This window comes from Oryzias latipes, chromosome 17 (assembly GCF_053564925.1).
Source record: "Oryzias latipes strain Hd-rR chromosome 17, Olatipes_Hd-rR_3.1".
Classification (NCBI taxonomy): Eukaryota; Metazoa; Chordata; class Actinopteri; order Beloniformes; family Adrianichthyidae; genus Oryzias; species Oryzias latipes.
In genome coordinates, this window is record NC_136253.1 from 16,721,948 (window position 1) to 16,741,929 (window position 19,982).

The window sequence follows — 19,982 nt, forward strand, 5'->3', positions numbered from 1 at the left end:
ATCTACATTTCTTTTTCTCTGTTTGCAATGCTTTCTAAGTCTATTTGATGTCATGCTTTGTCTTCCATAAACATTGAGATTACAAAATTACAGCATGATATTGAAAAAAAACTGATCTGACTGGTTTCCATGAACGTACATTTTGGTCACGTCAGTTTTTCATGACCTGCTAAAGTGAAAATCAGATGAATCTGAACGCAAACATGGGCTCATGCCAGCTCATTGAGGTCAGTGACAGAGGCTTCATGTGTGCACATGGGTCACTGCTTCAGTTCACCACAGGGAAGTTTGTGATGAAACTTAACAAGGAAGCAGTTGTTGGTTTGTGTCCCTGCAGCCTGGAAATACTCATTTAAAAAGAACAGTAGTAATGCTACACTTCTGTGTCATGACTGGTGTGAACCAGCACTTGTTCTGGTGCTATCAGTCCACTCCACCACCACACGCTGCAACATGTCGGGTGCATGTAGGATGATGGATCAGTCTGGGTCTTTGTCCGTCAGAGCTCTTCCTTTCTACCAGAGTAGGAAAGAGCAGGAAAAACCTGAAACAAAAAACACGTAGGGAAGTCTTCACAGAGGACAGGCGTTATTCAAACACAGCTGCAAACTGGTTTCCTGTTCTTGATCATAGTTATTTCTGAAGAGACAACGGTTTGAAAAACCTTCAGTTTCACATCATGTATCTGAAATAACTTTCATTTTCAGAACGGTTGCTGACCTGCCTTGTTTTGTCTGTGATATTTTTCCTTTCTTGGATTCTTTCATTTCTCCACTTTGGTCCTGTGAGCTGACAGACGTGCTTACGGAGCAGCTGACAAAGGTTTTCAATACTCTACTTTTTCTCGTCTTTCACTCCAGCTGTGAATGCCGAGCGCACTGCGACAGAACATCGGCCACACACAATGCAGGTTAGGCCACAAAGGTCCAAATCAGACCAGTCTACCACACTCATCAGTCCTGTCCTCGCGTCCACTCTACCTATCACCTGCTAGAGCAACCGTGTCTAAACGACAAACCAGTATAGGTGTAACAATTAATCGACTCCTACAATCCAACTAGATCAATCTGTTTGAGAAAGGTCGTTCATGGAATTAACCTATATCATTATAAAATTGTTTCAAAATGGAACGAAATCGATTATATCAATATTTCAAAATAACATTTGGATTGGTTACAGTAGGTTTATTCATTTTTATTTCACAGGTTTATTTCACTATAACAAAAAAATGACCAAGTGCATCACAGCAGACAACACATGTGATGACAGCAAAAAATGATCAAAGCATCATTCCAGTCCAATGTCTGGAAACTCTTTAAATTTAACAAAGTCATGAGACCATGCAGGGTGGTATGTTCTAATAATGTTCCTTTAGGTTATTTTTGTTTGAAAAAAAGTGGACTGAACTTAATAAAACTAAAAAGATGAATGGATTTACCATTAATTCTTGTTTACTTGTTTGTCTGGACACATATTTCATTTACACTTGATTATCTTGCATGAAATACAGGAATGTTGAAAACCTTACCTGCACTATTTAGTATCCAGGTATTCATACGTCACACTGGTGGAATTTCTTTAAACTTTTGGCTAAAGATCTCCTGGATTGATTTTAGGTCAGTGAAACGGATCGTTCAAAATGAACTACTATCGACTATGAATCAAACTGTTGTTAAAATAAATCGTCACGACTCTAGCAACCAGTCACCATCCATCAATCTTCTGATTGTTTGCTCAGACTTTTAGCAGACTATCCTTGGAGCAAATAGAACATTGTTTAGTTTTTGTGTTTTGAAAACTGAAAGTAGATTTCATAGTGCCCAAACTATGTCTTTAAAATAAATGGGTTTTCTCTTTATGAGAGGAAAGCTAAATAGTGAATGTGATGGATTAGTGTTTTTAGTTCCCAAAAGTTCTTTATTATTCTCATTTTCAGCAGCCGGCCATCACCTAAAACATTTTTTTTCTCACATTCGAAGTTTGGAATCTGCTTTCATTCACAGAGTGAACGCAAACCCTGATGTGATGTGAACATGCTTGTTGTGTCTGCATGTGTGGGCGTCCCACAATCCTCCAGGATCAAGGCACCTCAAACTCTTGGTTAAAGGGTGAAGCTGGGCCAGAAGGACAGCTCTAACACCCCATAAAAAAATCCATAATTACAGGAGCAGATGAAAGGCAAAGAGCTGGCTGTGCGCCTCACACTGATGGACGAGGCTCTGGCGGATCACGACACGAACAGTTCGCGTCCTCGATCCGGAGCCGGGTTTTCCGCGCGCCCATTCAGTCCCAGTTTGAATTGATGGACGTTGGTTGGAACCAATCACATCCTTCCGTGTGCCAAAGTCGTGTTTATTTCACACCAACGGCCAATTAGACAGCCGTTCGCGGTGGACTGCGTCATCCGAGCAGAATGAACGTAGGCTGCTGTTCTCGGAGCTTCCCCTCCCCCCTCTCCCAACGAGCCGCTATGGCGGCTTTGTCCCGCTCGGTCAAACCTGGTAAGAAGCAGAATGTTTACACGCGTGTGTTTATCAGGGATATGAACACCACGTCACGAGCACACAAGTGTTTCCCGCACTTTTCTCCCGCATGTCTGCGGTGCTGCACTGTGTCCCTCTCCCCCCACGCGGGGCTTCAACAATAGAAGAAATGAGGCCACGTGCGTGCATGGCACAAAGGCGCGTTTCATGACTATTTCTTGTTGACACTTTGAAATTTTTTTTTTTTATTTGTTTGTGTTTGACCTTCGCGCGCGACTTCATGCGCAGTTATGTAAAGAAAAGTGCGAATGGCGCACATTCGGAGATTTCAAACATGGACGCCTGGAGGGGGCGGGGCCAGCGCTGCGGTCTGAAGTATCGACACAGCTTGGCGCGCGCCGCATCCTCCAGCCGCGCGAAGCGGCTCTGCAGTGCACCCACACCTTTAAACACTTGTATCCACCAAAACAACCCGTTTGCGAACACTTTTAAGCTTATTCTGCTTCCAATACAGGCATTATTCCCTTGTCGCGTCGGGAGGCGGGATTAGCAGTCCCATCTGGCTCTCTGGTTGGGCCACACAAGAATCCATCAATCAAATTGACAGTCCGTCAAACAGCTCCGTCTGTTCGCTGGATTTAATGCGCACTTCGGTTAAAATTCATTTTTTTCTCCGCAACAATGACAGTAGTTCCTCACAGGTCCAGTTCCAGTCCGAACTCTGGTATTTAACGGGTTCAAATCATTGTTTGAGTCTCCAAAAAAACGGTCGCAGCGGCAGTATTCGAGGGGGCGTGGCCTCACGGTTAAGAAATACTATTTATTGTTTCAGTTTGACGCGCAAAGAAAACACCTCTATGTTACCTTTAGCCAATCAGCGACCGTCGACCTCCGGCACGCCCCGCCCACTAGGGTATATGAAAGAGTCGGCGCTCGACAGCAGCGGCCACTGGCACAATAAAGATTCAGGAAGCGCGCGGAGGATTAATTTCTTCTTTGATTTCAGTCTTTATTTTCTCCGCCGCAACAATGGCAGATACACAAGTTGGCTCTGGTTCGGATATCTCTGCCAAGGTAAGCCCTCCGCCCCGCTCCTGGTGGAGCTTTTAGGGTTTAACCTACATTTTCACGAACCTGTCCGCGTTCTTGCGCGCGCGCTCGGATTTCATGGACCGGGGGAGTCGTTGCGCGCGTTTTTAACACAGTTTGGTCCCGGTTTTTGCGTGAACACCACGGAACTCGTACGGGCATCCTGGAGCGGCTTTCCACGCAGCGCCGCGTGCCATTGTCCGGAGGAGAGCAGCGCGGAGACGGTCCGTGCGCGCGGCTCCTTTGTTTATGAGCGGCTCGGCTCTTGGAGCCGCAGCCGCTCCAGCACGCGCTCCATGAGCGCATTATCTGTGAATTCGCGCGCCGTTGGCACTTCAACGCCGCAGATTTGTCTCTTTCAAATGAACCCGCGGACGAACCGGAGTGCCCCCCCCCCCCCACCCCACTCCGCGGGCTACTGTCAGCGGACAGCGGTTGTGCGGGGCGGTGAGGCTGATTCCGTTTGAATGAAGGTCGGAGTCTCCGCGGAGCCTTTCATTCTCTCCCGGGTTGTTCCGCTCCGGTTCCCGTCCTGATTCGGTGGAGGTGCTGTGTTTGCAGTCCCCGGCGCAGCGGCTGCGGTCACTGCGCGGAAAGCCGCCCCCCCCACCCCCTGGAGCGTTTCCGCTTCTTTTCTGCTTAGGAGCGCGCGTGCGGGGCGACCGTATCTCGAGGGAAAAGTTTTTATTCTGTATTTTCTGAGGAGCGACAAGACCGACAGTTTTCCGCCCCGCGTACCTACCCCCCGCTTCATCTGCACCTGAACCTGCCACTTCCCGTCCTCAGATTCGGTAAAAGTTTAATCGGCTCGCGGGGGGAGTCAGATTATGACGGGGGTTTTATTAATCCTGCGCACCCGTTCACTAAATATATCTAGAGCGTTTCTGCACGCGGAGGCAGGAACCAATCAGATTGATCAGATCGGATACTTTTGTGTGTGTGAGGGTGGGGGGGTGGACACGTCGATAAAAGCCTTAAAAGGCTCGCGGGTCTGCGCGCGGAGCTCCTCGCGCTCGTCTTCTATTGTCCTTCCCTCCGTTACGCCGCGCGGCAGCATCGCCTCCTCCCCCTTGTTTGACCCGCCCCCCCCTTCTTATGCTCCCTTCTGTGTTATTTTAAACGACGCGGTGCATTCTGGGTATTGCTGTGCCTATCCCGGGCGTGTCTTGTGACACAGTGCAGCGATTACAGCTAGGGAATGACTACAACACCCAGCATGCCGCGGGCCACATGAAAGTATTAGATTACAGCACATTAAAGGGGGCGGGGAGGGGGAGGATCTGTGTTTAAAAGGAGGTTGAACAATGAGGCTGTAAGTAGGAGGGCTGGGGGGGGGGGGGGGGGGGGCAGGTGCATCTGTGCATGCCTCATGGCCTTGTGATGTTCTGCAGGACCTGAAGGAGAAGAAGCTGGCAGAGGAGAAGGAAAACGGCAAAGATGCTGCCACCAATGGAAAGGTGAGGGGGCGGCCCGCTCAGCATCAACTCTTTCCAAACAGGAAGCTCAAGCTGTTCTGTGTTTTCAGGAGAACGAGGAGAACGGCGAGCCCGATGTGGACGACGAGGATGAGGACGACGTGGACGAAGAGGACGAGGATGACGTAGAAGGTAAATGGGGTTCTTCTAAATTTCGCCATTTACCCCAAAACGACGGAAAACTCACTGTGAACTCTTTAGGCGACGAGGACGATGACGAGGATGACGAAGAAGAACTCGAGGGCCGTACCAAACGGCCGGCCGAGGACGACGATGAGGACGACGAGGTGAGCCGGCGCCAAGCGCACGCCCCTGCTGCCGTCCAATGCCGCCGTCTAACGTCTGCTTGTCTTCCAGGACGACGTCGATCCCAAGAAGCAGAAAACTGACGATGACGATTGATGCGCTTCCTGCTGAACCACTTCCTGCCCCCACCTCTGAGCAGCGGCCTGTGAGGCGGGGGCGCTGGAGGACTGATCTAAAGGAAAATAATAATAAAAATCAACATGGTCATTAGCAAGTAGAGCTCATCCACATCGATCTACCCTCTAAGCTGCAAATTTTCTAGAAGAAGCCAACCCAGAAATCCAGCTTCTCTTCAACAACTCAAAAGGAGAATTTGTTTGTATTTTTATTTACATTTTATATTTTTGTACATATTGTTAGGAGGGGCCGCTCCCTCCAGCAGCGATCTGTCAAACCAAATCGGTGCTTCTTTGACAAAAGATTTTACTTGGTTGACCATGTTACAATATCAACAGATGCTAGAAAAACGTGTAAAAAACAAAATAAAAAAATGCAAAACGCCGTTGAACTCAGAGCATTCCAGTAAATTTAATGTATGTACTTTAGCTGTACCATAACTAGTTTGTTTGTATGGGGGGGTAAGGCCAAAGAGGACAGCCTCTTTCTTTTGTTTTTGTCAGCGACTTTTGTTTTATGACGGCCTGTTTTGATGTATGTGCGAAGTTTGTTGTTTGACAATAAACCGGACTTTTATTTTGTGAGTTGTACTTTACACCTCTGTTGCTTCTTGGTGGGCCAGAACTCTTGGTTCTTCCTCACACCTTGTGCTATCTTGTGGGGTCCAGATGACCCCACCCGTATGTTTACGTGTTGTCCCTACCGTGATAAAGGTGGAGAGGATTTCATATAAACCATGGACACCAGTGATGCCCAAAATTCATTGAAGAAAAAAGGTTCAGTGCCCTGTCTAGTGGGGTCTAGATGACCCACTAGACTCCCAACGAGGCAGGTTAATGTTGGGAGCGGGGTCATCTAGACCCCAGAAGATAGCACAAGGGTTAAACAGCATCCTCATGGTGGAACCAGATTGATCGGAATTTTGGGACCCAGGGCCGGACCATTTTCTCTGTATGGGGGTCGTCAAGAGCTAGTCTGTAAGAGGATTGCTTGCAAAGTATGGAGCTTTAATTTTTTTTTAAACATAAACCTTTAACTGTTTTTAAAGTGTACCAGCACGTTTTTCCACTTAAATGTGGTCAATTTCCTGTCGTAATACTTTGAGTTGAATATACTTTTAGAATAGTTCTCTATCCATGGTACCAACAAAGACAGGTTAGCTATGAATAAAGTCAATTGTGAGATCTGACTGGGTCAGAAGAATGGCTTCGGGCTCTCAGTGGTAAGACTTGGAGGAGTCCAGCAGGGGTCGCTGTTGAGTCGTAGATTCATCGGATCAGGGCGACTGAACTGAACCAGATCATCAGCAGGTTTGGAGCCTTTGAGAGCAGGACAACGTTGAAGGTTTTAGTAGATAATGACTTTTTTTGCATAAGCTGTTTGATCTGGTTTTAATTAACCTAGAAAAAAATTAAAGCACAGTAAAGCATTCACTAAATTGTAACCAAACCCCATTCGGGTGAAAATGGTGATCAAAGGTGTAGTAATGGATTTCCTGGAAATTAATTGACCATTGTTGGAAAGCCCTGATGGAAAATTCCTGCACTGGTGGCTCATGTTACCATATTTGACTAGTTCTATTGTGGTGGGGGGTATCCTTTACCTATAACACCCTACAGCCACTGGGCGGTGTGCAAAAGACCAGTGCATGACATAGAAAAAATATCCCATCAAAAGGCTTTCTGAAGCCACAAGTGGGGCACTCCATGCTGGCGGAAGCATTTCTGTCAGATTAAGATAAACTGCATCCACTGCTGGACTAGATAAAATCCTCCGCACCAACAACACATTTCTAAATCGAGAGAACCTGGCCTGCCGCTGAACTGCCCCCCTGTGGCCGATTGGGATATCACAGTATTGTATTTTTGAGGAGGGGGGGGGGGGGGGGGCGGTTGGAGGTGAAGAGTCGCGTGTTGTTCATTGGAAGCACTCACATCTGCTGTCCTTTCCGAAAGAGGAAGGGCACTAAATATGTTGAGAAAAGATTGCTGAGGCTGGAGCTGCAGGAGAGAAGCTTCAACGATAACCAGAGGAGATGCATGATGATGTAGTGGAGGAGGACGGGAGGGGGATCAGTGGAAGAGAAGGATGCAGAGGGGAAGATTAGATGGAGGGCCCCAATGTTTGCTCATATTATGATAAATACTTCTAATGATGCTTGACATGATTCATAGAGTATCTGTGCCAAATTTGGACTCAGGAGTTTCTATTTTTAAACCTGCTTTGTTTAAGTCATCAAACAACACAAGTGTCTCCCATGAAAGGTTATATATACACGAGTTATTGTAGTGGAAAAAAGATTTTATTTGCATTCAAAGAAAACAGGACTTGTCCACTTATATATAAAGCAATTATTCGCAAATTGTCACAGAGTAAGGAAATCCTGTTCTGCACTGTTCCATGCAATCAAAGCTGATCTAAATCTTTCTAATTGTTCGTCTGGAGCAAATGTTTTAAACATCTGAAAAAGGGAAAAACAGCAGAACTCTGTACTTATTTGTTGATAAGTAAGGAAAATGATCCTAATCTGTTCAAGTTTCAGCGGCCTCAGAGCAGAGGTCTCCTCTCTTTGCCTTTCGGCTGCTCCCCTCAGGGGTCACCACAGTAAATCCTCCCCCTCCATCTGACCCTTACTCCCCCTAACCACACTCACGTCTTCCTCCTCCACAACCTTTGGTCTTTTTTTTTGGAGCTCCAACCTCAGCATCCTTTAACCAGCACAATCCCTGCCTCTCCTCTGAACACGTCCAAACCATCTCAGGCTGCCATCGGCATTTATCTCCAAAACATCTCACATTAGGGGTGCAACGGTTAATCGATAGAATTATTTATATCGCTGTGATCCAACCAGATGGATCTGTCAGAGCCGAGTTGTTAACTGGATCAACCTATACCGTTAGAAAATCATTCCAAAAAAGAAAAAAATCTATTATATTAATAGGAAAATAATGTTTGGATTGAGACATGTATGATTTACTTAACTGTAACGTAAAAAAAGTGACATCACAGCAGACAACACACACGTGATGCAGCAAGAACTGATCAGTCCATCATTCCAGTCCAATGTGTGGAAACACTTTGAATTTAGAAAAGTCATGTGACCATAAGAATGTTCCCTTTGGATTATTTTGATGTGGATAAACAACAGTGGACTGAACTTTATCAAACTAAAATGTGAGCAGATTCACAATTAATTATTGTTTACTTGTGTGTTTGTACACATATTTAATTTACACTTGACTATAAATACAACAAATCTGGTAAACTTCACCTGCACTGTTCAGTTTTAGGTATTTATTTTTGATGTCCTGGATCGATTTTAGATCAGTGAATCAGATTGTTCGAAATTAACCAACATGGACCATGAATCTTATCAGCACACATGTGAAAGACTTTGTTGGTGAAATGAACCACTACACCCCTAACTAACGTATGCGTTCCTTTGATGGATTCATGTCTGGTTCTGCCCATCCTGGTCACTCACCTCCACATCTCCATGGCCGCTGCCTCCAGCTCTGCCTCCCGTTTCTTTCTCTTTCTCCACTAGGGGCTCTAAACCAACAACATGGCAGCTCTCAACACAGTCTTCTTTTCTTAAATGCTCTTGTATCTGAAACCATCCTCCACCCATACCAACCTGCTTCTTCACCTGGTTAGAGCAAACAGCTGACTTGAACAAACATCATAACTCTTAGTAATTGTCATTTTTTAATGTTATTTTATACATTTTCTACCCCTTATTTCCCAGTTGAGATTAGAGGGGGGCCCATCGTTGATCCTCTAAAATCTGCTTTAATATGTTGAATATCTTTTCAAGAATGACTTTTTACCTGCCACTAATTTGCAAAGATGGATACACATCCACATGCAGATCAACTCAGGCACACCGTAAATGGAGTTCTTGCTTACAAAGATGTCATTAGTCTGGATCCAAAAGAACTGTGTCGCAATCATTGCTCTGATATTTCTCACTAATGTTTTTTCTCGGTCAAGTCAAATATTTAACTACTGAACCTATGTTTACTTCATAAAACATTCTCTAGAGAGGTAATATTGAAATCAATTGATGACTGGATTAGTCCTTTTCCGTTGCTGCAAAAAGTCCATCTTTAAAGGTTTACAACAGCAAAATGGAGTTCACATGGCTGTGGGCAGATTTCCTGTTAGTACTGTCTCCTTCATTGACTTAGGGAGCTATAATAGGAATGTGGGTGCCTTCAGTGCACCCGATTACATTGTTAAAAGTATAAGCCTTCAACAAGGGAAGGCTTATACTAAGGGGGGTCTAAGGGCAGGGATGCCAGTATAGCTTAGTCAGTTTGTTAGTTCATTTTAGTATTTTTCTATTGAACTCTTTGTATTCGTGATCCTTTTGATTTCATGTTTTACTTCGAAGCCCATCGAGACGACTGTTGTTGTGATTTTGGGCTATACAAATAAAATTGAATTGAATTGAATTGAATTGGACAAAACCTAACCATGTCACTTGTAGCAATACTGATTAGACAAAAAGTGGGAATATGCCAAAGAAATAGGTGAAAAATCATTTGTGCTGCCGCATCTGCAGGATTGTTCTCAAAGGTCATGCAGGGTTCAGATCACTCTCAGAGACAAACTTACCTCCAACAAAACCTGCTCCAGAGCAAACACACCAGAACCAGAACGTAAGTCCCAGTTTTGCCCCATGAACATGTGAACGTTAACTTTTTTGCATACACAGTACGACATAGGAACGAGATCCTTAAAAAGGGCCTGGTCTTTTGATTGACATTAGACTTTCAAACCCCAGGTTGAAGATCGGTCTGAGGGTCACATCCTTCCAGAACAGAACAGGGAGTCTAGTCAGGGAGTCAGGCTCTGTCCACATTTACAGTCTCTGGTTGGGACACACGTAGCTGTGCCAGAAGTGTCAGTGGTTTTGAGACCATGAAATTAGCAGAAATGTTTGTTTGAGCATTAATATTGAATAACTTTTAGTTTTTCTTTATTCAATGAAACACATTTGTCCGTTTTCATACCTTTTTATTTTTATTTTCTAACACATGCAGTGTGCAGCAGTGGCCACACGGGGGTAGCAGTGTTACAGACTGACTCAGGTGACCTCTATTCTTTATTCGGCCGCCATGAATAAAGAAGAGGTGATTATTGTAGTATTGCAGGATTTTTGAAGCTTAGACACTAGAGCTTCTAAAGCGTCAAAAGTATTGTTTTATTAATTAATATTTTAATAAATTTATTTTATTTGTTCATATTTAAGAAGAAGAGGAGGAGGAAGCTGAAGAGAAGTGCTTGTTGTTTTTAATCTGCCCTCTGCCTTCTAAGCCTTTGCAAACTACTCTTCTCAGGTGACCTCTGGTCCACTTACTCAGTAAAAAAGCAGGGAATATTCTAGTAATGATTACAAAAAAGTCAAGTACAAAGAATAAAAACTAAGAAGGGTTGCTCTGTTTTCCTTCTCAGAAAAAGCAGAGGCAAGTTTTACCTCCAGCTTTTTGTCAGACGAGCCACAGAGAAATGTCTGCGCTTTATGGATCCGAGAAACACCAACAAGGGGTCTGCAACCCCAAGGCTCACGAGCCACATGTGGCCCTTTAACTAAAAGGTTTTCATTTTTAAAAAGTAGTATGGTAGAAAAAGTAAAGGAAAATGATGCAAACGTTATTCAACTCATTCCCAAACAGTAGACTGTAAACATCACTGCATGAGGTTTCTGACTATGCTAGCCGTATGTCTCCAGCAATCCATCAATGCTTTGCAGTTTATCATATTTGTACCAAAACACTGACAGATTTTTTTATGTCCATCTACCACAGAAAATTCATTTGAGGTCAGTAAGCGCAACTAGAAATAATTCCTAAGACTCACTGGATTACAAGGCAGACCTTCTATTTTTGAACAAATTCGATGATTGTAAGCATGCTGTATGGTTTGACTTAATTAGAACTGCTTTAATTAGAGTTTGTTAGACTTTCTGGCTGGGATCCACCACATTTGGAAAAATAAGTTAAAATAAAATAAAATAAACAATTATTTTTTATTGCTTATATTTCACAACTTACTATTTGCTGCTTTGAGATGAGTGGCACAGGGTGTCTTTTGTTTTGAAAGGATGCCATGTGAACATCTATCTAAACTACTTCATATTTTGAAAAAAGGGTAATGTTTTTTGATTAATTCCTCCATGTTCCTCACTTCAGTGGAGCTTCTGTCTTCTTTATCCAGGTCACAACATGCTTTGCAGAAAACTGTTGTGTTTTTTGGAAGTGGCTGCACGCTTTAGAACTCCACCTTTCCAACCTACAATGACAAGAATGCAAGAAATTCATCAACATCATCTGCTCCTTGAGCTATTTTCCTCGACAAATTGTGGGGCCATCTTAGAGAAGTAGTTGCACAAACCATGCATTAAAACTGTCCCTCCCCTTTGTATATCAATCTGAAAAGCTGCACAATGAAAGAGAGATCTGCCTTCAAGGTTGCACAGAAAATAGACGTCTCCTAGTTCTCTGTTTCTCTGCATGCACACAGTAAAAACAGAAAGAGTTGATTTTAACTCTGAGCCAGAGAACTTATGGTCTTTATCTACACAGTTAAAGTGACCCTGAACAAAGTGTTGAATTTTCCGAGTTAACAAGTGTTGAATTACCCCCACAGAGTCATTTTAACTCAGAGCAGTAACACCAACACTTGGAAAATGGGCGTGGGGCCTTACACTTGCTGTTGTTGTAAGAACTCTTAGTTATTACAGTTTGACTACAAAGATTTGACACTGGGGAATTTGCTGTGTACGGGGAGAGGCATGTCGCTATGGGTTCAGTTGCCTTTACAGGTAATGGAGCTTTTTGTGGCTGGAGATTAGCGATCGTATCATCAAGGCGCTGAAGCTCGGATACTCTTTGCTGCTGCTTAATGAAATTAGCCAGCATCACTATAGGATCCTGGATAGTAGACTCACTCATGGTGATGGACAAAAATAAAATGGATTCAGTTATCAATGAAAAATCTGTTGAGAAAAAAAATGTTCAGCATTTAAAAGCACTTTCTATATTAGTGTAAAAATCATCTGTCTGTCCCACAAACAGCTTCTAATAGTAGTTTAAATGCAACAGCTTCTGTGTGGATAACTTCACTCCTGCAGCAGGAGCTGCGTCTAAATAACAGCCATTTTTTTCCACTTCCTCTGTGTCTTTGTGACCCAGTTTGGCGAGTGACTGTCCTGCATTAACCAGAGAGGGAAAAAAATACAAATAAAATTAGATTACCTTCGCCCATGTCAGAGGTCAGAGCTCTGTTTCCCTCTCTGGTCACTGGGGGCAACTATTTCTAGAGGGCTGAATGCACTTTATCTCCCAGAAACCCCAGCGCACACTTCCTGGATGCTGCACACCTGACTCTCATTCATTCATTAACCACAGCATACCTAATAAACACTGCACTGTGTTGTTTGTGCCACTCTGCCTTCATTACCGAGCGTTGTATCTGGATCTGATCTTCTGCTTCCTGACCCTGTTTCTGACTCAGTTTGCCTGCCGCCTGCCCCAACTCTCGCCTGGAACCTGACTACTTTGTACTTTTGTTGTCTAATTTTAATATATTCTATTGACTTTAAATTTTTGTCCTTTCTATATTTACCCTGACATGAGAGATGGCAAAGAAAAATTCCGATGTACTGCATGTTCAAACGGGAATAAAACCTTGAGTCTTGAATACCCGTGTCTCTTCTCTGATGCCCTCACACCTCCATTCTCTGTACAGGGGCATGACGTCAGACGGGTGCTCCTAGCAGTGAACCCCAAGAAGGCTGCTGGCCCCGATGGAGTACCTGGCAAAGTGCTCAGGTCTTGCCTGAAATCATCAACTATAATCCCTGTGCCAAAAACGTCTCCTACCACCAGCCTTAATGATTATTGCCCAGTGGCCCTCACTTCGGTCATAATGAAGTGCTTTGAGAGGCTAATCCTCCAGCACATCAGGGACCACCTTCCCACAGACTTGGACCCCCACCAGTTTGCATACCACGAGAACAGATCCACAGAGGATGCCGTAGCCGTGGCTCTCCACTCCGTGCTGAACCACCTGGAGCAGCAGCAGAGCTACGTCCGAATGCTCTTTGTGGATTACAGTTCCGCTTTCAACACAATAATCCCGGACAGACTCTGCGATAAACTGCTCACTCTTGCCTGCCCCCACATGCAATTGGATTAACAACTTCCTCACAAACCGATCACAGACTGTGAGACTCGGCCCCCACCTCTCCTCCACCTGCACACTGAGCATCGGCGCCCCACAGGGCTGTGTGCTAAACCCCCTGCTGTACTCCCTCTACACGCATGACTCCAGCCCAGCCCAGCCCACAACAACAACAGCATTGTCAAATTTGCTGACGACACCATGGGGGTCGGACTCATCCCCCCTGCCTACAGAGGGGAGCTGACAACCTGGTCCTGAGAGAACAACCTCACCCTGAACACCGGCAAAACCAGGGAGATCACTGTCGACTACAGGAAGCATAGCGCGGACCCAGCCCCCCTCCATATTAATGGGGAGCACGTGGAGAGGGTCCACACCTTCAGGTTCCTCGGCATCATCATCTTTGCCGACCTCTCCTGGACAGCCAACACCACTGCCACCATCAAGAAGGCTCAGCAGCGTCTGCACTTCCTGAGGGTTCTCAGGAAGAACAACATCAGCACCAATCTGCTGCTGACCTTCTACCAGTCATCCATCCAGAGCCTGCTCATAAACTGCATAACAGTTTGGTTCGGCAGCTGCACAGTCGCGGATAAGGAGAGACTGCAGAGAGTCGTAGAGACGGCTCAGAAGATCATTGGGTGCCCTCTCCCCACCCTGACGGACATCTACTCCGCGCGCTGTCTCACTAGGGCTAAGAACATCATTAAGGACAGTTCACACCCCAGCTCAGACCTGTTCAACCGGCTGCCCTCTGGGAGGCTCTACAGAGGCATCAGAAGCAAAACAAACAGACTCAAAAGGCAAAACCATCCTCAATTCCAAAATGCACAGATAAAAATCCATACTTCTGTCCACTTTGTCCACTCTGTCCACAGCGTCAACACTCTACCTCATTGCTACCTCTTGCACGTCTAACATGTCTACACACAAATTTTGCACAAAATTTTGCACACTAATTTTGGACATTCTTCATTCCAGTTTATATTTGTAGACTTGTATATACTGATCTGTTATTTTGATATTTATTTTGTTGTTCCTTGCTATTCTTGCACTGTAATGGTGATGCCTTAATCTCATTGTACAACGGACAATGACAATAAAGCAAATCTAATCTAATCTAATCTATAGCAATGTAAGCAAATTTGGGTTAGTTGTCTTTAGCTTTTACAGCTACTAAACGCCATGTTTTACTCAACTGTAAAAAACAAAAAAAACAAAACGTTATCTTTTGTTGAGAGTCTTCTCCAGAGCTCACTGAACAATGCTTCAGATGATGTCAACATACAGTCAACACCAACAGCTTCCCTTGCTTTGTTGAAGTGGAGCACAAGAAAAACTCTCTGTTTAGAGTGTTGGAGGGCAGAAAGACCTGTCATGGCGGCTCAAAAAGGGTGTTATCACACATATCCCAGCAGTGTAGAAGGAATCCAGCTGCACTTTGCTGCTTCTATTGTCTACCACACCCCTTCTTTTGCAACAAATGTGATGCAATAATGCACATCAACTATGTCCTCCACAAAAGAGGTACCACGACAGCGGAATTCTTCAGGGCATTGCCTCCAAAAACATGCATGTCAAATTAGAATTTCTGCCATGATGGTAAGTTCAAGGTATGACTTAGTTCATTATTTGTACTGCTTTAACCAGGGTCCTCCAACTCTAGTGGTCGAGCACTACCATCCTGCAAATTTATACATATTCGTGCTCTAACTCCCCTGGATTTAATGCCTGAGGCTGGAGTTGTGGACCCCTGGCTACAACTTTTATAGTCTTTGGTTCAATGTTAATCAGCTTTTTCAGCTCTCAAGTAGTCTGTAAGCTTTCTGCTTTATGAAAGGTAAACATGTATAATGTTTAGATTTACAGCTCATCTGGTCCTACAAATCTTTGTCTTATTACAGAGCTGTATTTTCTATTTGGTATAGTTAATTTTATAATTTAAACATGTGTTAAATTCTTTAGCACGACTTTCCTGTGGAGACCCCAAGCAGAATCTGGTAGGGGGGTAATGGGTATTGTGAATTTGCTAGTACTTCTAACATGGCCAACATGTAGTGTGTTACAAGGTCTATAGATACTGTGAACATAGTTAATAAAGTCTGACTGACTGATGGCTTTACCTCTAACTCTTTTGTCTCTCTTAATGCACCTCATAGTTCGTTGTGACTTAAATATGACACATTTTGAAAATAAAAGATTCATTGACGACGCACCTTATAATCCGGCGCGTGTGCAAAATATGCTAATTAATTCAATTCAATTCAATTCAATTTTATTTGTATAGCCCAAAATCACAACAACAGTCGTCTCGATGGGCTTCGAAGTAAAACATGAAATCAAAAGGATCACGAATACAAAGAGTTCAATAGGAAAATACTAAAATGAACTAACAAACTGACTAAGCTATACTGGCATCCCTGCCCTTAGACCCCCCTTCGCGGTAAGGAAAAACTCCCAAAAAAACCGGATTCCGGAAAAAACGAAGAAACCTCAGGGGTGCCCACATGAAGGAGGGATCCTCCCCCAGGACGGACAGGCGATTTACCAGAAATCTTAGAGAAGAATTAACTTATCTAAATCTACAACTACATATATAAAAGTCCAGCAGACGAGCTTCATCCAGCCGTGGTTGTGGGGACAGTCAAAGGCGCGAGTCGAGCCGGAGACAGGATCCACAGCCAGGTGTAGGAGCAGGAGCAAAGGCGAGGTACACGGTCAGGAACTGGAGCACGGATGAGCCAACTGGAGTCTGGAAGCACTCCCACTCCCCAGGAGGGGAGAGGAAAAGAGGGACAATACATGAATCGCACTGCACCAAACAGAGGCATGGAGAACTAAATGATAAATTATGATCAAGAATAGAGGAGAGGAAGGGTAGAAGTAAAAAAAGGAAAGAGGACAGAACCCCAGTGTACCATAGTTACCCCAGCTTCAACTTCTAGCAGCCTTTTAAAAGAAATAGTTATTATTAAGTTTAATTTAAACAAATTAACATTAAGTTAAATAATCTCTGAATACTAACTAGTCTGACAATAAGCCTGTCCATAGAGGAATGTTTTCAGTCTAGCTTTGAATGTAGAAACTGAGTCGGCCTCTCTTACATGAGCTGGGAGTTTATTCCATAAGACAGGGGCTTGGTGGCTAAACGCTCTACCTCCAACTGTACTTTTACTAATTCTAGGAACCACAAGCAGTCCTGCATTTTGCGAGCGAAGTATTCTCATTGGATGGTAAGGGACTATGAGGTCCTTAATATAGGACGGGGCCATTCCATGTAAGGCCTTATAGGTTAACAGGAGGATCTTGAACTTGATTCTAGAATCAACTGGGAGCCAATGGAGCGAAACTAACACAGGAGTGATGTGATCTCTTCTGCTAGTTCCAGCTAACAATTTAGCTGCTGCGTTCTGAACAAGCTGGAGACTTCTTAAGGAACTCTTAGGACACGCTGCTAACAAAGAGTTACAGTAATCCAGCCTCGACGTAACAAATGCGTGGATGAGTTTTTCAGCATCACTCTTAGAAAGTATATTTCTGATCTTAGCAATATTCCGCAGGTGAAAAAAGGCAGTTCTGCACGCCTGAGATATGTGAGCCTTAAATGATAAATCCTGGTCAAGTAAAACCCCAAGGTTTCTAACTGTGGAATTGGGGGCTATACTTATACCATCCAGGGAGACTATCTGAGCAGACAGAGCATCTCTGAGGTTTTTAGGACCAAGTATAATGACCTCAGTTTTTTCTGGGTTCAAGAGGAGGTAATTAATTGTCATCCAGGTCTTGATGTCACTGATGCAGGCGTTCAGTTTCTCTATGTGGTCATTCTGGTCAGGCTTCATGGATAAATACAACTGCGTATCGTCGGCATAACAATGAAAATTAATGCTGTGTTTCCTGATTATGTTTCCTAGGGGTAACATATAAAGTGTAAACAGGATGGGTCCCAAGACTGAGCCCTGTGGGACTCCATAGTTGACTCGAGTGCACTGAGAGGAATGGCCATTTACATTAACGAACTGATACCTATCGGACAGATAGGATTTAAACCACTGGAGAGCAGATCCTCTGATCCCTATGTCCTGCTCTAATCTATGGAGTAAAATACCGTGGTCGATAGTGTCAAAGGCAGCACTGAGGTCCAACAGGACCAGAATAGAAAGTAGTCCCTTTTCTGAGGCCAATAACAAGTCATTAGAGACTCTAACTAGTGCAGTTTCCGTACTGTGGTGAGGTCTAAACCCCGACTGAAAGTCTTCAAAGTGGCCGTTGTCCTGTAGGTGGCAGTAAAGCTGCTTAACTACAACTCTTTCTAGGATTTTAGAAATAAAGGGCAGGTTTGATATCGGTCTATAGTTGGCCAAGATGCTAGGATCCAAACTGGGCTTTTTCAGAAGAGGTTTAACAACTGCATATTTAAAAGACTGTGGCACGTAACCCGTTTCCAGAGAGGCATTTATCATTGTTAATATGGGATCATTAATTAGGGGAAAAGTTTCTTTAAAAAGTATAGTGGGAATTGGGTCTAACAGACACGTTGAGGATTTGGAGGACGTAATAATTGATTTTATTTCCGCTTGATCCACAGCAGTGAAGCAGTCCAATGTTACAGAGGTTTCTATGGATGCCTCCATTTCTACCACTTCAGCCTGTTCTGGGCTGATAGTAGGAATAACTTGATTTGACTTATGTCTAATATTTGAGATTTTACTGTCGAAAAATGTAAGAAAATCATCAGAGCTGAGAGAAACAGGAACATGTGGTTCTACTGAGCTCTGACTGCGAGTTAATTTAGCTATAGTGCTAAAAAGAAATCTTGGATTATTTCCATTCTCTGATATTAAGGTTGAATAGTACTGGCTTCTAGCTCTACGCAGAGCTTTTTTATAATTTAATAGGCTATGTTAATTAAGGCAAAAGGAGCCCTGACTAAGCTTTAAACGGTGTTTCAGCTCAAACTTTTCAGTTGGCCAATATTTGTCAGAAGTAAGAGTGCTGTCTCCCCCTCTGGTCACCAGCGGGAGCCGCCCCCCCAGAGTTCAAGTCACACCTGATTCTCATTCATTCAATCAACCACAGTCTACTTCATCAATGCACTGAGTGAAGCTCAGTGTGAAGTAATGTTTATGCCACTCTGCCTTCATTACTGAGCATTGTATCTGGACCTGATCTTCTGCCTTCTGCCTTCTGCCTTCTGCCTTCTGCCTTCTGCCATCTGCCATCTGCCATCTGCCATCTGCCATCTGCCATCTGCCTTCTGCCTTCTGCCTTCTGCCTTCTGCCCCTGATGCTGTTTGCCTGCCCCCTGCCTGGACTCTCGCCTGGATCCTGACCGCCCTGTCTCTTCTCTGATGCTCCCATGCTCGTTATTGACTCCTGCCTGCCGGATCCTGACTTAGCTTTGTGAACTTTTAGCTGAGCTATTGAACCTGCTGCATTTGGATCCAGCTGTCTGCCTGTTCTTGTGGCAATGTGTCTAAAACTCATTTCATTGAATTGGTCTTAAGTTCTTCTAACATTTTTCTTAGACACTGAGTTTGTGGTTTTCGTGTGTTTTCGATTATAATTATTACAAAAAAAAACTCCTGAAACATTTTTAGTCTGTGTGGAATTTATTTTTACACTGTACACGTTTCACTTCTTGAATGAAATTATTCATTCATTCATCATTTTCTATAGCGTTTATTCCCTTTCGGGGTCACGGGGCTGCCGGAGCCTATCCCGGCCACTTGGGCGAAGGCAGGGGACAGGTCGCCAGTCTGTCACAGGGTAGAATGTCCTCAATCACACACCCATTCACACTCACACTCACCTATGGACAATTTAGAGTTGCCAATTAACCTATGAAGCATGTTTTTGGACGGTGGGAGGAAGCTGGAGATCCCGGAGAAAACCCACGCATGCACAGGGAGAACATGCAAACTCCACACAGAAAGGTCCCCATTGATGTTGTGTTTTTCATGTCCCCCAGCCAGGACTTGAACAGGGGGCCTTCTTGCTGTGAGGCAGGAGCGCTAACCACTGCGTCACCGTGCAGCCCTGAATGAAATTAGTGTTGGGTTAAAAGAACCTGCAACATCAGAATAACAACATAAGGAAAGAAAGACAACAGACCAAAGGTACCTTTAACCGAGGAGAGCGAACAGAGATAATACCCAGCAACAATCTCTCTCCACTCTGGCGCATATTCTGTCACTCCCTCCTGTATTAAGTTTGTTGGGTATTCCCAAAGTTACACATGCGCTGGGGTGGGGGTGGGGGGGACACAGCTGCAGCACGATAAGAAAACATTTATTGCGACATGTCTATCTTTTCTTTTCAC

The 19,982-nt window shown here is 44.2% G+C and overlaps 1 protein-coding gene across 1 annotated transcript; it reads left to right on the forward strand.

Moving 5' to 3' along the window:
* The first annotated feature begins 2,442 nt into the window (after positions 1-2,442).
* On the forward strand, positions 2,443-6,054 carry ptmab (prothymosin alpha b). Its single transcript, XM_011486327.4, has 5 exons — positions 2,443-3,557; positions 4,964-5,029; positions 5,098-5,179; positions 5,249-5,334; positions 5,405-6,054. Exons 1-5 carry the CDS (start codon positions 3,513-3,515, stop codon positions 5,447-5,449), a joined length of 324 nt encoding a protein of 107 aa, XP_011484629.1. The 5' UTR covers positions 2,443-3,512; the 3' UTR covers positions 5,450-6,054.
* Positions 6,055-19,982: the final 13,928 nt, after the last annotated feature.